This window comes from Lipophrys pholis (genome assembly GCF_963383615.2).
Source record: "Lipophrys pholis genome assembly, chromosome: 2".
Lineage (NCBI taxonomy): Eukaryota > Metazoa > Chordata > Actinopteri > Blenniiformes > Blenniidae > Lipophrys > Lipophrys pholis.
In genome coordinates this window covers 29,094,597-29,111,901 of record NC_137636.1, presented here as the reverse complement: position 1 = coordinate 29,111,901, position 17,305 = coordinate 29,094,597, and the positions used below count along the sequence as shown (strand labels likewise).

The 17,305-nt window shown below is 41.1% G+C and overlaps 2 protein-coding genes across 2 annotated transcripts; one reads left to right on the top strand and one right to left on the bottom strand.

Annotated features, from left to right (window-relative positions):
* Positions 1 to 1,214: 1,214 nt before the first annotated feature.
* LOC308106879 (UDP-glucuronosyltransferase 2C1-like) lies at positions 1,215 to 3,022 on the top strand. The gene is made up of 2 exons (XM_080458891.1): positions 1,215 to 1,288; positions 1,385 to 3,022. Exon 2 carries the CDS (start codon positions 1,389 to 1,391, stop codon positions 3,000 to 3,002), a length of 1,614 nt encoding a protein of 537 aa, XP_080315017.1. The 5' UTR covers positions 1,215 to 1,288; positions 1,385 to 1,388; the 3' UTR covers positions 3,003 to 3,022.
* A 3,744-nt stretch (positions 3,023 to 6,766) lies between these two features.
* On the bottom strand, positions 6,767 to 14,500 carry chrna3 (cholinergic receptor, nicotinic, alpha 3; the record flags this gene model as incomplete). The annotated part of the gene is made up of 6 exons (XM_080458082.1): positions 6,767 to 6,895; positions 6,986 to 8,186; positions 8,827 to 8,936; positions 10,888 to 10,932; positions 14,028 to 14,167; positions 14,440 to 14,500. The coding sequence occupies 6 exons, from the start codon at positions 14,498 to 14,500 to the stop codon at positions 6,767 to 6,769; spliced, it is 1,686 nt and encodes a 561-aa protein (XP_080314208.1).
* Positions 14,501 to 17,305: the final 2,805 nt, after the last annotated feature.

The window sequence follows — 17,305 nt, the reverse complement described above, 5'->3', positions numbered from 1 at the left end:
AAGTGAGCGTGCACTGCCCTCGCATGGCCACATATTAACATTGCAGCATGTCAGGATGAGGTTACAATTCAACTGCTAATTTCCATTAACTCAGATAATCTGTATAACCACAGTAGAGCCACAGTAGAGCCACGGACATGGAGAAAGTTAAGATTGTAAATACTAATTAGAAAGACATTACCACCCCTTTCTAAATGTAATGTTAAAGCCATGTTGCGCTGCCTGAAATACAACCATGCAAAGCAATGTAAACTGTTCTGATGCCTTTTCTAGAATGAAAATGAATAATGATAATGCTTGTTTGAATTAGTTGGGGCGTGAAATTATACAAATTTTCTTTATTTTGTCAGGGTTCTTCATCTAATTCCTGATAAAGTTTCAATGGTTGTTGTCCAAAAAAAGAAGGCTATGATAAGGAACAATATGGGGGCTGATTGTGGAAGGGTTAGGTTCACGTGGCAATATTTGGTTTTGGCTCTTTAATATTTTAAAGTTCATGCTCTACTATCAACACCAATGTGTGTCTTTCTACATTGTTTCTGTAGAAATTCCTCTTGTCTCTTCAGTTCACTGGTGGCTGTGATCCGTTTACGATCAGGTGTTCAGACCTGTGGTTCAGTGGACTGTGCAGGGTGTTGGGCCATGCTGAGAGAGAGAGAGACTGTACAAGGAAAAACAAGTTCAGTTTAAAGGCTGTGAAGGAGTAGGACATAAGGGAGCAACAGCATCACTGCTTTCTGACAGACGGTGGACTTTATTTCCCTACTTTTATTTAATTATCGGCGACATGCCACTACTCTTATACGTGAATTTACATTAAACTTATACTATGTCCACTGTAATGAGTGAGCTACACATGGCTCTATATTCTGAATAATCTTTTCAGCTTTTATATGCATCAATGTTTTAAACAGATCAGTGACAATGAGATATTTTCATATTTGTGATTTCCAATCACTGACCAGGTATAAAAGAAAAAAAAGAAGAAGAAAGCTATGAAAACGCATGCAATCATGTAAAATAAAACCTATAAAGGATGAAAATATTGCTGCATGCTACATAAAGAACTAGGGGGGAAAAAAAGCTGAACGGAATTCTCACTAAGGCTGAAGAACTTCAACAAAGATGCTGCATTGTTCTCCAGACCCGAGGAGAGGAATGAAGAAAAGCTTACTTCTAATCTACTTACAACAGCTTTCTTCAAACTTGCAGTTACTGCTACTCAGGATATTTCACACTGGCACTGGAAGAAGTGCTTACAGACCCAAAGCTACGGCATGAAGAGCGGGTATGTTACGTACAACTTACCGTTCCTGTGTATTCTGAAAGAAAAGAAATACGAGCTTTTCTAATGTGTCTCTTTTATTTTGTTTCTTTCCCTCAGGTAAATGATGTCGCTCAGCAGAAACGTAACAGCACTGCTCGTCGTGATATTTTCAGTGTTCTTGTCATGGAAAGTGACTCACGGAGGGAAGATTTTAATCGTCCCGTTTGAGGGAAGCCACTGGGTGAACATGAATGTCATGATCAAAGCTCTCCACTCTCAGGGACACGACGTGGACGTGGTGCGAAACAGCAAGAGCTGGTACATCAAGGACGACTCTCCACACTACAACGCCATCACCGTCCCCGTCGCCGAGGCCTTTAACAATGACTTCATCAACCCGATACTGAAGGAAATCATTGGCATTGAAAGAGGAGAGACCCCGGTCTTTAACTTTGTAAGTTTGCAGGTAGAGATGTTCAGTGCTCTGTTTGAAATCCACCGAATGACTTGTGAAATGACTGCGGCCATGCTGGAGGACGACGCCTTGATGAGTGGTCTGAAGGCACGTCAGTATGACCTGCTGCTTACTGACCCAGCTTGGGGCTTGGGAGTAATGCTGGCTCACGCTCTTAAACTACCTCTCGTCTATAATGTGCGATGGGTCACCGGTGGGGAGGGGCACCTCGCCATCGCACCGTCGCCATTATCTTATATCCCAATGGTTGGATCAGGGCTGACAGATAGAATGAATTTCAAAGAGAGACTCAAAAACTTTCTTTTCTACATGATGTGGGAAGCTCAGGACACATTGCTAATCCGTCCACAGTACCAGGCCGTCTGTGATCGCTTCTTTGGCCCAGGAGTGAGATATAGTGAGTTATTGCAGGGAGCAGACATTTGGCTGATGAGAGTGGACTTTGTGTTTGATTATCCTCGTCCCACCATGCCTAATGTTGTGTACATGGGCGGCTTCCAGTGTAAACCTGCCAAACCTCTGCCTCAACACTTGGAGGGCTTTGTGCAGAGTTCTGCAGATCATGGATTCATCATCATGTCTCTGGGGACTTTAGTGAGTGAACTTCCTGCTGATCTGGCAAATTATATTGCTGCAACTTTTGCCAAACTGCCTCAGAAAGTCATCTGGAGGTATAAAGGTGAGAAACCAGACACTCTGGGTAACAACACTTTACTGGTGGACTGGATGCCACAGAATGACCTTTTGGGACATCCTAAGATCAAACTGTTTGTGGCTCATGGAGGAACAAATGGACTCCAAGAAGCGATTTATCACGGGGTCCCGGTTGTGGGTATCCCTCTGTTCTTTGACCAGTATGACAACCTGCTGCGTCTGGAAGACAGAGGGGCTGCTAAGACTCTCTCATTAGCAAAAATTGACAAAGATGACAACTTCCTGAAGGCCATTGAGGAAGTCCTGACTGAGCCCTCCTACAGGACCAACATGCAGAGACTCTCCAGGCTGCACAGGGATCAGCCAATAGCACCGATGGATAGCGCCCTCTTCTGGATAGAGTTTGTCATGAGGCACAAAGGTGCAGCTCACCTGAAAGCTCAGTCCTACAGGATGCCCTGGTTCTCCTACTACTCTGTAGATGTCGCTCTGTTCTTTCTGGCTATTATCGCAGTGAACCTTCTTCTGCCTTGTGTGTTTTATAGATTGGTATGTCTCAACAAATGCCAGAAACAAAACAAAAAAAATCGTCCAAATAAAAAATGACAAGTCAGTGTCTTCTGAGCAAAACGTCTTCATTGTTTCTTTCTTTTAAATATTGAAATCAAAGCTTCTTTTATTATCATTGGTTCATCAGACTTGAAATACAGCCAAACAGAGAACTACCCTTGCTCATTTTACAAAACATTTACTTGTGCTTTGATTTATTTCATTCATAATTTCAAGATCAATGCAAGAGTCTCTTTTGTACACCAGGAAATGGAGGAATAAAAGTGCCAGAATTAAATCCATTATTAAATAATTATTTAAACGTGTGAGTCCATATGAGGCTGTATGGCTCCCGTCAATGTCAAGTGGAGCAAACTGTCCTTCATATGGAAGCCAGGTGAAACAGCTGAAAGTGTAGACAGGTGGTCAGAACAAGTTACATGGAATCTATACAGACGAGTGACAGTGGCTGTTTTTTCCTCATCAAACGGCACTGTACTCCTTTTACTGTGCAAGTTGCATAAAATAAAAAGTTACGAGCTACTTGGAAAAGTAGCTCTTGCCTTCATTTAGATTTTTCCCTTCATACATTATATACCGTGCTCATAGCTGACCTACCTTTCTGTTGCTGTGACACCTAGTTTTGTTCTGTGTTTCTCTGCAGTCGCCAGAAATGTACAATTAGCTGTAAAACATCTTTGGTTGTTACCTGCTCTCATATTCACGGCAGCTGACTCTGCAGGTATTAATCAGTCTTGATGCCAATTAAACATGACTGTTTTAAATTGAATTATCAGGTATTTCGCCAACATAACCCAGGTTAAGACTTGTAGCCAGGGATTTACAAAAAAGACATTTCCCACTCTAAGTTTTCCAAAAAACTAAATCTAATTTACAACACGACTTCCCTCTTGGACACTAGATAATACAGTTATTGATATGTCTGCTGGAAGAAAAGTGGCTGCAATGTGGCAATAAAGAAAAAGAAAGAAAGAGTAGTACGGAAATGCATGCACTGATTGGATAAAATAGAAAAAAACACACGCCTTATTTTATAATTACAAGATAAGATCTTGTAATTATAAGATCACAATCTCATAATTCATAATTAGGAGATTAGTTTCTCAGGGATGAAAACGCTTACCAACACGGCTACACCCGCTTCAGAGAGCATAAATATAGTTGTGGGGGGGTATAAACAACCGTAACCCTAACCCTATTCCAGCCAACTGTGGGTATCATGAAGGTGATATTTTGATCTGGTTTCTGAATGAATTTCACAAATCCACTGTGTCCTTTCTTACTGAAAGCATAAAAAGCCTTTCTTTGTTCCAGATGTGAATCGGGTCAGATAAAGGTTCCTGTTCACACTCAATGTACGTGACACATCTGCAGGACATCACATTGATGTCTTCAGTGTGATAATTATATAAGACTGTGCTCATCTAAACCCACACGGGGTTTAAAGACAGAATTGGCAGAAACCGTGACAAACTACCTCCTGTGTAGTTTGTAGTTGCTGATGACATTTCTATGTTGAATAGTTTTTGACTTTTTGGCAAAAGCCAGTTTGTTAAAGTTGAGCAGTGCTGTGCAGTGTTCTGCAATAGGGAGCAGTGATGGGCCATGGCGTATCAAGTATTTTTCCACTTTGGGTCTAGATTTATATTTGAGTTTATAACTTTTAGAGATGTATTTGACAAGAGTTTAAGCCTTAGAGCCGCCTCCACCACTGCTGGCTGTCGCAATAACATGTTTTAGATGATTTCAGGGCAGTTATTTGATATTATTATTATTATTATTATTATTATTATTATTATTATTATTATTATTATTATTATTATTATTATTATTATTATTATTATTATTATTATTATTATTATTCAACCTAGCTCGGCTTGGAACATGTTATCAATTGATTTGATCGAATTCTTTAAATTAAAAAACAAACAAACATGCAAACCCGTTTTTAACTGTACATGGGGCTTCTTCCTCTCTTTAATTGTCAAATGTTTTCATGTATAAATGTCACATTTCACAATTTAATCAGAGTTGGAGTTATCTAACGCAACAACAACAAAAAAACAACTATCATAAAATATCAGTATTTCATTAAATAAAAGTAAGAATGAAATAACTCAAGATAACCACGTTTTGGGTTTTTTTGCCATAACACCACACCACCACACAGTGTCACTCTTTAAACACAGTGTGTACCACTGTGAGGTTGCCCCTGAACGTCACTCTGCATGGGAAGTAAAGACAAACACTTTAATTGCTTTCTGCAGACACACTATAAACTACACCATTTAGTCCTAACCTAAAACCTCTACAATCTCTGTTGTATTGATTCCTGTTTGTTAATACTAATCCTGTCTACATCTAACTTACATTGTTTTTCACGTGTTCCTGTTTCAGCAGATCCTACTAAAATGTCATCATCAAGCTCTGCAGAGGCTTCCTGAAGAATCTGGTGTAAAGAAACATGGTGCATCAAGTAGTGCGAAGGTACTCGGATGTAGATGGGAGGGTCACGTATTCATGTGGCGTCAGCTGCACATTTATTCAGCAGTGTTAGAATGAACTCAGACATCCAGCCCAGTATTATGTGGGAAAACTGAGTCCTGCCACAGATGGTGTGTAAAAAGCCTTGATTCAACATGATGGAGTTCATGTGAGATTACATGAAGACGCTCTGAGACTAAATCAGCACTGTGGTGTGTAATCCTACTCAAATAAAAGTATAGATATTTGTCTTTCAAAAAAAAGAAAAAAGAAGAAGAAGCATTTAATAATGTAATAATGGCCAATAAAGTTCAAGACTGTTAAAAGATTTGAGATACACTTAGACATTTTAATTCGCCGTGTGACGGTCATTTGTTTGGACTCTTGTCAAAGTGAGAGAAACTAAGATCTGAAAATGTGTGAAAATCTTAAAATCATGTTTTTCTCATTGGAAAAGTCAATAAGTGCTTTTATTTCTTTGTTTCACGTGAGAAAGTTTGTATTTTTGTGTTCCATATTTCTTGAAGAGAAAAAATAAACCTTTATATTTTCATTGTATGCCAGTCTTATCCTCAGTATTTAACAGTCAGGGGTTGGGTAACTTTTAATCACTAATTCTAATTATAAACAGTCTTTTAAAGAATAAATTAGCTTGTTTCTTGTTATTTTTGTCGTGCAGTTGTGGAGCTGATGATCTGAACGGCTCCTTGAGCTGGATGGAAGCTGTTCTCTTTAAGTTTAATAAAGAATGCCTCATCAGTCATGTAGTAACTCCGATCACAACATGAATGACGTTATTCTGTCAGTAACATTAACATCAGCCTGTGTCCACAGTTTTCTGGGTGTAAAATGAATAAAAACAAAACAGCTTCCGTTTGTAAGAGTTACCTTATGAAACGTCAGTGCGTGGTAGATCTTCAAGCTCTGAGTCCAGCCTCCGTTCATTCCTTTCATTTCTCAAGCTTTGCTTGACAATATTCTCGATTTTCATTTTCCTACCCCACTTTGTGTCAAGAATCTGCTTTCATGTTTGGTGTCAGTGAGTGTCAACATGATTTTAGTACTGTCAACTTTATGAAATAAAGTACTGTTGAAAATGTCCATGAAATTCACATTCTCTGAGTTTATTTTTAATGTATTGTTATTAAAAAAAAAAAAAAATCACTGAATCACGTTTGCAATAACATCTTCGTTTCTCCCTGACTGTGGATGCATTTTATATTTCCATCTCTAAACCATGAACAGATTCTTGTACTTTACAAAAGCTGTTGGACAGACTGCAGTATTGTTTTTCTTTTCCTTTTTCTCAAAGTGAATTAAATATCCTCCCCGAGCAGTAGAGGCTGGAGGAAGAGGCCAGCTGTTCCCAGGATACACACCAGAACAAAAACCCACAGGAAGATACGGTCGATGACCATGGCAACATACTTCCAGTCATCCTGCACCTGGGGATCACAGCCAAACAACATATTCTTAAATGAGATCCAACCGTCCTAATACATCCTGATAAATCTAATACGATGTCTACTACTCACCTCTTTCGCTTCGTTCTGCAGTCTCATGTTCTCCGCAATATATTTAACACTCTCAATGGCTTCTCTGACCTCAGGGGAAAGGGGCAAAATGGACATCACTCCTCCATCTAGAGACTCAGAGCTGGAGCACTGACTCCCCCCTCCAGCCCCGGCAGCAGAGTTGCTTCCTGTCAAGGCCCCCAGGCTGCCCAGACCTCCGCCGCCTCCCCCCGAGTCTGCGGGCAATTTGGTGGCTCTGTTTTGCCAGCAGCAGTTGCAGCGGCCGTCGCAGCACAGGAACCCTGAGCCGGCACATTTGTTGGCGTCCCCACTTAAGTTGTTCAGATTGGAGAGCTCTGTGTTGTTAAACAGCCGCTGGCGGCTGGTGAGGGTGGACACCACGCTGGAGGCCAGGGCCTGAGGGCGGTACGGCTTCTGCAGCGTGGCCGACGGATGGATGGCGCACCTGGGATGGATCGTCGGAACGCTGTCGTCCGTGGTCACCTTCTCCGGGTCCCTCTCCGGCCGGGTCATGAACATCACCCTGGGGAGCAGTCCAAGGAACACACTCCGCACCCAGCAGGGCATGGTGTGTGTCTTCGGCGTGCGGTAGTGGACGTTCAGCACGAAGACAGTGATGACGATGGAGAGGGTGACGAAAATCATGGTGAAGAGGAGGTACTCGCCAATCAAGGGGATGACGAGCGAGGTGGAAGGGATGGTCTCCGTTATCACAAGGAGGAAAACAGTCAACGACAGTAGCACAGAAATACACAGTGTGACTTTCTCGCCGCAGTCAGAGGGCAAGTAGAAGACAAGCACGGTGAGGAAAGAGATGAGGAGGCAGGGGATGATCATGTTGATAGTGTAAAACAGAGGCAGACGGCGGATGTACAAAGAGTAGGTGATATCTGTGTAGATCTCCTCGCAGCAGTTGTACTTGATGTCGTGCTTGTACCCGGGCGCGTCGATGATTATCCACTCGCCGGTCTCCCAGAAGTCCTTGAGGTTGATGGTCGAGCCAATCAGTACCAGGTCAATCTTGGCCTTGTCGTATGTCCAGGAACCAAACTTCATCGTGCAGTTTTGGTAGTCAAAGGGGAAGTACGTGACGTCGATCTTGCAGGAGCTCTTGAATATGGCTGGAGGGATCCAGGTAACATCTCCATTGTAGCGAAGTAGAGCCTTTGTTTTGTCGTCGACTTGAAAGTCTCCAACGGCACTGTGGAGGAAAAAGGAGGGACAGAGAGTGGACAGGAGGGCAGAGTGAAAGTTAAATGAGTCCTGTTATCCAGCTTTTCAACGTGGGTCTTGTTGGTCCAAAAACATCTTATTCAAAGTTTATTGCTTCTCCTTGATTTTCCGCCATTTGAATATTGGATCATAGGAGCTGCATTCAGAATCTGCTGTGTCTGTGTGAGCTGGACTGGCTCCGCCCACACATGCCCATCTTGGGAAGAGGAGGAAGAACTTCCTCTCGAGGTGCCATGTGCCAGAGCAGAGCTGCCTAATTGTGGGAGAAGTCAAAGGGAAGGCCGACCTTGATTGTGATTGGCTAAACCCCTGATGACACTATATAGGGTTTGAGTTCTGATTGGCTGGTTGGAGTGACACACTTTTAAAAACTGATACAAGCCAGGGAGAGAGAGGACAGATTTCCTTCACTTCTGGGGCGTCATTCAAGGTATGAAGATGCATGTTACTGTTGGAAAACCATGAGAACGGGAAGTTTGCATAATATGACCCCTTTAAAGACGGCTAAAAGAATCATACAAAGAAATGGTATTTATGTTAAAATGACAGATGGTAAAACAATTAATTGAGATGCAACAGCAGGTTTTACAGTTGGTTGTTCTGCTCACTTGTTGTACAGCACAATATCAGGTTTCCATATCCTGCTGGAGGGAACTCGGATAAACTCCACGCCTCCAAAATCCTTTGGGTTCCATTTCAGTTTGTAATCATTCCAGATCTAAGAAGTAAATAACAAATTAACATTTGCAATTGGGAAAAAGAACAAAAATGTATTTTAGTTTATGAATATCAGACAAAACACCAGCAAAGACGATTAGTCTATTTGAGACGTGAAGGTTTTTATGTGAAATAGTATCATGAACCTTTAATGGTGTTTGCAATGTTCAATAAAACTATAATTGATGCACATTTTGTTCGAAGATGATGGATAAATGCTGATTCAAAGCCATCAACTATACAAAGGTAATCATTAGGATTGCAAAAGACGCACTTAAAGATTAATTTCTTCAACATTCAGTTAAAAAAAAAAAAAAAAGTCAGTTGACAGTGGCTGCAGTGAATGTAAATGTTAACTGTAAACAGGTCACGTTTGCAGGTTTCGGCAGGGTAGCCAACTCTTAAACAGTGAGCTTGAGACACATAGTGGACTCCAAACTGACTTATTCTCAAGCTCATCTGCAGTTTTTAGCTCAACTCTAAAGTTCCCAACTGTCCTCGACACATGATTCAATTCAGCCCATGGAAGCTTTTATATGTGACAATCATTCCTAATTTAGTGGGGGAAAAAATCCTTCTAATCATCACCGTCATTGTTTCACATCACAGCCTGTTTTAAAGCTTTCAATTTGTTCTTGTCACATTTGCGATGTTGCACTTAGAGGAAACATTTAGCCCCTCCAAAATAGCCCATAATAGTTGGAACATGCACTTTTTTGCAACAACTTTTGTCCTTGATGAAGCAGCATTCTTTAAACACTCCGTTGACTGTGATCCATGGTGATAAATATTCCTAACAGAAGTCAGAAGTTGGCAGGCTTAGTTTAGATTTGCAATAAAAAAGTAACCGTGAAGCTGACGAGGCCACGTCTTAGTAGAATCCTTCCCAAGACTGTCGCCACTGTGGTGATTCTCTGTTTTTCGCTGGATTCAAAACTGACGCGGATCATCTCACAGAACATTACTGGCTCCTGAAACGTCTTCTAACGATGCTCTTTACAACAAATGGGCCAATATCAACGTTATGCAGAGCTTGATGATGACACATTAACCAGAGTCCAGTGTGTTTATAGCGAGGAACAGGGTTGAAATGTGCAGTTGATAAATGGCACAGCAGGAAGAATCCTGAAAACAATCAAGTATATTGTGTGTCTATGTCACTTAATTTTGTTTTGCACAGAGAGCTCTTGTTTTCATTTAGTGATTATCCAGTCTGCCAAGTTTTAAATGCAATCACTTGTGAAGAGTCAATCGAAACCAATCACAAGTCATCATCTCACATTGAGGCTAAGAGAAGTTAAATAAATAAATGTGTAGGATATTGCATAATAAACTGGAAGCGTGGCGCTGTAAAAAAAAAAAAAAAAAACACCTCAGTAGGCTATAATTTACAGGGAACAAAGGTGTGTTCTCTGTCTATTGTTTCAAAATCACACAGTGAACCAACATGGCTCCTACCTAAATGGATATTTGCTCAGCTCTTGGGATCTGGAGACCTGCTCTGCCTCATTTGAAGTAGTTCACTACGTTATGCATCGTGGAGCCACATGAAGCCGAGGCACCATGTGGGAGAAAAGAAAAACATACAGGCACGCAACATGTATGGACACTAGCTTTATTTTTGTTGCAGCCTTTTTTTTTCTTTCTTTTTTTTAATGAAATGCACATGAGTTTCACTTGTTTTCCACTCTTCATTTTGAAGGTTTGAACTTTTTGATTGGAATTAGAAGTCAAATTGTTTGAGAGAAAAAAAATTGTTGAAAAAGTGAATTCAGTTTATCTAAAATAATTTAAAGATAAGAATCACAGGGATCAATGTGTATAAAAAGCTCCCTTGCATGAATAATTCAACCTGTCAGCCTCGTCATGAGAATCATCTGAGACAGAGCCTGGATCCATACTTATTGCCCTTGCTCAAGGTCTATTTGCACAGTCATGGACCATAAACTTACATGTCTCAGCCAAAGATTGGTCTCCATGATCTGATTGATTTCATCCTGAAAACAGAGCAGAAGTGACAATAAGGAGCTAGAAGCACGGAAGAACATATAAATGTGTGCGTTTCAGGTTTAAAACCTGTCAAAGGTGATCGTACACCTCAAGGCTGAGGTGCATCTGTGTGATCTGCACAGCCTGTGTGGGGGGGGGGGGGGGGGGGGGGGGGGGGAGCAGATCAGGAGCTTCATTGTTGAATAGAATTTATTTATTTACTCTTGAACCTGTCAGTGAGCCTGTGAGTGCCCGTCTACGTCTGTGTCCCTACTGCTTTTTACTGTCCTCCGTTTTTAATGTATCTGTATGTACTGCCAGATGGCCTCACCTGCTGCACAAACATCTACCTACGGGCACCAATAAAGTCACCTTTGACCTGTGAGAGAGGGGTCGTTGTTCAAACAGTATGTTGATCTGAAGCTTTACATGTTTCAGTAGAACTACACTCGGTAGAGCGAATCTCTTCGCCAACGCCACATTTGTTTGCAGAACCAAGTTAGCATTGCTAACATGTTAGCTGTTCGCTCATCTCGATGGTAACTAGCCTGTCAGGCAGCAACATCAATAACAGTACAGGGAGCGTCTCCATGGCAACAGTCGCTGAACTTTTTTTTTCAGAAACGGTTAGCCTGTAACATCCCAAAATCTGAATGATTGGTCGTTGGATGATGATAAATAATCCCTGAAGATTTCATGCAAGTTGGGTTAATGGTTTTTGCCCAAAAAATTGGTAAAATACATACATCCCTACCAATGAAATAAATAAATAAATAAATAAATAAATAAATAAATAAATAAATAAATAAACAAACAAACAAACAAACACAGACAAAAACATAACCTTCTGCCCCAACGTTCGTTGGTGAAGGTGATTAGCTCAACAGAGTACAGAAAATACCAACATAACTGTTGAAATACTTTTTACCTCGCCAGGTGCTGCATAATACAACTACTGCTTTGGGGCATCATTGGATAATGTGACGTATACAACATCATTTTGAAGCTAATTCTTTTATAGTAGCATCGTGAGACTCTGTGGGTTTTGGTCTTTAATTCACACCCCCACACAAAATTACTAAACCTTTTCATTTTATAAAATGTTTTTGTTTACATATGATTAGGCATTATGATGCAGGCATTATATGAACATAGTAACTCCATGTATTCAATTACAATGAGATCTGAAGCTGATTCATTGTTTTACCTTCCTTTTTATTTATTTCTTAGTCTTATGGTTTTTGGATTGTGAAAGGAAACCAGAGTGTCTGAAAAAAACACATTGCACGTGAACTCCTTCCAGACTTTACCTACAACCTCCTGGCTATTTGACTACAGCGCTAATAACCACGCTCTGACAGTATGCCATTGAAGCTGGACTAGAGTCTTAACCCATGAAGTAATCATGGGGAGCTGGACAGAGCCTGAACAGAGATTTCAACCTCTTTTTCTGACTGTTTACTGGATTCAGTCGGGACTGAAAGCATTTCAATAATGCGCAGCGCGTCACGTTTGATTTGAGTCGCACATCCTTTGCGTTGGATGTCCGTCCTGACATCGTATCACACGGAACAAATATTGTCTCAGTGTTGGCGTTCTGAGCTAACTCCTACAAAATGATCAATAAATCCATTCTGAAAAATAAATTTCCATGAATAGCAAAACGTGCACCACCAAAACAAAGCAGCCGCTACCCAGTGAGCCTTCGCCTCATCCTCTGATTGTGGCCTGATGACTCAGGCAGCCTGGCTGATGAGCTATTGACGGTGTAAATGAGTTCATACAGGCGTGTTGTAATTGGTGTTCGCCAGGCAATAGCAATTGCATCTGGGTTTGGAGCACCAGGTGTGCGCACAGAATAACAGACATCCATCAGCGCCGGGCGCTCTCTGGCCTGCTACATTAAGTGAGTTAAGGTGGTTATAACAAGATATTCTTTTCTCTTTGTCTTCTCGAGATCGAGACAGGTCTTCAATATTATTTAAGTCCTTTGAGGGGAAATTACACACTGCTTGTGAACAGCCAAAAGCAAAACAGATTGAGATAGGCCGCAAAGTGTCACATCCTGTAATTCCCACTGAAACTGCATCCAAGAAACCTTGTAGTCAACAACTACACGCAGTCCAACCGCAGATGTATTGATGCTGCGACTTTCCTTGACATTCTTATCATAAAACGATTGTTTGACATTTTGCTCACTTGTTTTAAGAGTAAGAGGCAAGAACGTATTGCACTTGTGTGTGTTCGGATTGAAAATGAATTAATCTTTGGGAATTTACTTGGATTTCTATTTTCAAAAGCAATTGTTGGACTTGGAAGAAAATTTAAGTGGATTACACAAAATGTGTCACCGTCCCTTTTAGTGTAAATCAATTTGAGTGAGTCTAAAAGCTGCTTTCCTAACAGGAACATTATATTTTGGTCAAATACAACACTCAACACAGGCAGCCACAATGCAATACATATATTTGAGAGAGAGAGAGAGAGAGAGAGAGAGAGAGAGAGAGAGAGAGAGAGAGAGAGAGAGAGAGAGAGAGAGAGAGAGAGTCTGCAGTTAACAAACTCCAGTGAAACCTTCCATTTAATCCAAGCTGCTCATGTAAAGTGGTGGTATGTGAGTGATGGAGCCTGTCCGAGCTGACCGCTCCTCACACTGGTGACATTTCCCATCTTGTCTTGGCCGGACAAACAGCTCCACCTCATTTCATCCAGCCCCCTCCTCAGGGATTAAGAGTCTGTTATGACCAGGGGTGTCCCACATGGCTCACCAACCCTCCCCTTCCATAACACGTTGTTTACAAATCAACATGCACCTCAGTTTTCTGGCGGTTTGTTTTACATCCTGCAGTGTCTTCATGTCATTGTTCGTTTTCCCCTTGAGTCGTGCTCATTGAGCAGAGTGATGTGTGTGTGTGTGTGTGTGTGTGTGTGTGTGTGTGTGTGTGTGTGTGTGTGTGTGTGTGTGTGTGTGTGTGTGTGTGTGTGTGTGTGTGTGTGTGTGTGTGTGTGTGTGTGTGTGTGAGACTGTGGTGATGTAGCTGCCTCATAAATCACAATCAGCACAGGAACAGAGAGGAAACCTTTTTTCCCTTCTGGGACTTACCACTTTGACCAGCTGTGACATGGACACCTCGAACTGCACGATGACGGGGTCGGACACATTTTCCACCGGTCGGATGTACTGGTTGTAGCTGGAGAATATCACGGAGAAGAGCTTGTGCTCTGCCTCTGAACATGCGCCTCCTGAATCAGAGAGCAGAAAGTCTGACTGCTGCAGGCTTTACATGGTCACACACACCTTGTTTTTTTAGTGCAGGAATTAGTGACATTGGTTCGGATTGTTTTGCATTAAAGTTATTAGTTTTTTGTCCATAGTTCACGTCTTACAACACTCATAGGTCAATATCTGATACATCCAAACCTCCATGAAGTCACTTTCACTTGACTACATACATTGGTCCAAACAAATACATGAGAAGTGAAATACCTTGTCCTGAAACCAGACCAGGACTCACCTGCTAGTAGATCCAGAAGGAGCCAACAGGTGGGAAAGACGAGGCAAAGACTGGCTGCCATCCTGTGTCAGTTCGCAAACGCCGGATGAATCCAGGGTCAGTGGCAGCGGCGCTCTGTGGAGCAGGAGGACGCGGGAAGAGTGGAGGAGCGTTCGCAGCTGCTGACGGAGTCAGAGAGCAGAGGGAGGGAGGCAGAGCCACATCGAGGCTCGCAGCCAGTCACTGACACCAGCCACACTGAGGGTGGGGGGGGGGGGGGGGGCTCTACACTCTATGGCAACCGCATCAAACCTGACCAGTAGAGAGAGTGTTGGGTCACCTCAACACCTCACTCAATTAAAAAAAGACTGCTTTTGAATAACATGGTTGGTTTTCAGAGGTTTAATACAAACACAGTGCAATCATATGATAGTTGTATACATACTGTAGTGTCGCCACTGATGGGAGATTAGGAAAACTTAACTAACACCACACTAATTATCAGACGTGGAAGCAACAAATTACAAATACTAACATTAGTATTTCTTGGCACTTTAAAGAATACATATTTTAGCCATGTAACCTAACTTATGTATACTGCATTTTTTTAATCACTGTTCCACGGGAATACTTTCAAACTACATTTAGAATCTGACTTCCTGCAAGTTGAATGAACGATAAAAAAAAAGAAAGTCTTTCTATTTTGTTGTGGACGAATTTATCAATCGATCAGAATGAAAGTGTGTGTTTGCAAAGCAAACTGCAATTGTGAAAGATTCATCATACTTTTGAATGATACATGCGATATGTCTTTTTAAAAAGGTTAATTAAATATAATTAATGCAAATGATACAACAGCAGTAGAAACATGACTAATATTCTGAACATTTTATGAACCGTGTGCTTTGTATTTTTTCTTATTTGAACAAAAATGAAAGAACTCTAACAGTACTTGTATTAGAGTACACATTTTCCGTCGTCTCTACACTTCAGCTTTCCCCCAAATTAAAATATTTTTGAATTAGAAGTTCAATCATTAATTCTCCCCCGTCCGACTTGTACAGAGCTCCTGGCACACGAGGATTCAGAACCAGCTGAACACAATCAGGGATGTCGGCTGTTTTCAGGAATACTTTAAAGAAAACACGTTTAATGTCAAATTTCCACCGGGTTGTGTGGGTTTTGCTGACAGAGGGCTCAAGTGGCAGTCACACACATTTATCTCTCACAGACTTTTATATTAAATTAGGAAGTTGTCTTCAGACAAGTTCAACAGTCCCTGTGTGACTCGGTTGTGATTCAGGCATCGTTTGCTTGTCTTGACCTACTCTTTTTATTATTCAGTTTAGTTTTTTCGTTATGACCATTTTTCATATCACAGTGTAATTTCAATTTTCTCTGCCCCAATTGTCAGTCCAGTCCTGTAGTTAAGCCCGATGGTTTGTCCCTCGGCTGAATGAAGGGCAGAGTTCAAATGCTTTCCACCTTCCGAAGTGTCCTCAGTATCATCTTAAAGTCCTCTCAGTGGAGCCGGTGAAAAGAGAACTGCCACAGTGGGATTAATAAACGATCATATCACAGAAATATATGGAAAAATGTGAATTTGACCTTCAGAAAGTTTTTTAATTCCCCAGACAAGTGCAGTGTGAGGACTTACATCCTTTATACATACAGACACACACACACACACACACACACACACACACACACACACACACACACACACACACACACACACACACACACACACGTCTTTAGCTGAGGCTCGGGTCATTTAACAAAACTGCCTTTAGTGATAAACAGCCTTCAAGAGCCTCATCCTGCAAAGGTTATCCCAAAGGGTTTGAAAAACCACTGAATTGAAATACGTCATTTTGACTGAATCTTCTCAAATCTGGATCATTTAAAATTCTCACGGTATATGCATCCTTTCTTATGTGTGACTTTGCAGCTCTTGGATGTTCTTTTCGTGGATCTCTAATTAGAGCCTGATGACAAAGGCCTGCTGACACAAGCATGTTGATTAATGGGATCATTTACCGACTGCAGGACTCCTGCTTTGTTTGTATTGTAAGCAATGTTCTTTTTTCTATTTTTATTGATGGATATACTGTTGACAATGTGTATGAAAGAAAACTGTGATTTTAAAGGCTGTGAGCTGAAATTACAGTACAGAAAGTCTGTCCATTAACACAGATACTGATTGCGATCTGTTGATTTAAGTGAAGGTCTCGCACAAGAACCAACAGTCTGCTCAATTTCTAACGAGTCCACTCAGCACGGTTTATTGAGCAGTAAATGTGTGTGTGTGTGTGTGTGTGCGTGCAAATGAGACCCTATAAAAGATCAGTTCTCGTGTAGCAGGAAAATAAGAAATGAGCATCCATTAGCTTGTTGAATAGAAAACAAACAATGTCAGTGTTCCTTCCTTCAATATTATCAAACCTGAGCATAATATTTTCCTTGTAATACTTATTAAGACGCATCACATCTTTGTTCCCCTGATAAGACATTTTCATTTTTTTAAGAGGACAGCTGTCTTATCTATTAAAATATCTGAGCTTGCACATCTCTGAACTTTATCACCAGCACACGTAGGTTGACTAAGCACTTTGGCAAAGACCCTGGCAATTTTAATACTTTATTGACAGTCTCGTACATTTAATCAATCTGAAAGAAGACAGGTTTTTCCTTTATTATACTTCTGAGACACAGTTACACAAACAGGGAGACCTACAACATCTGACAGCAGAGTTATTGTCATACTTGGTATATTATTCCAGTTCGGTTTATTGTTAGTTCTTCTGCAAATGCACAACCGCTTTAAAATATTAGACGCTTCATTGCATTGGGCCACGTTGCTCTAAATGTGACGAGGCACATTCAT

Coding starts and splice junctions, on each gene's coding strand:
- LOC308106879 (XM_080458891.1), top strand. CDS start 1,389: ATGATGTCGCTCAGCAGAAACGTAACAGCACTGCTCGTCGTGATATTT.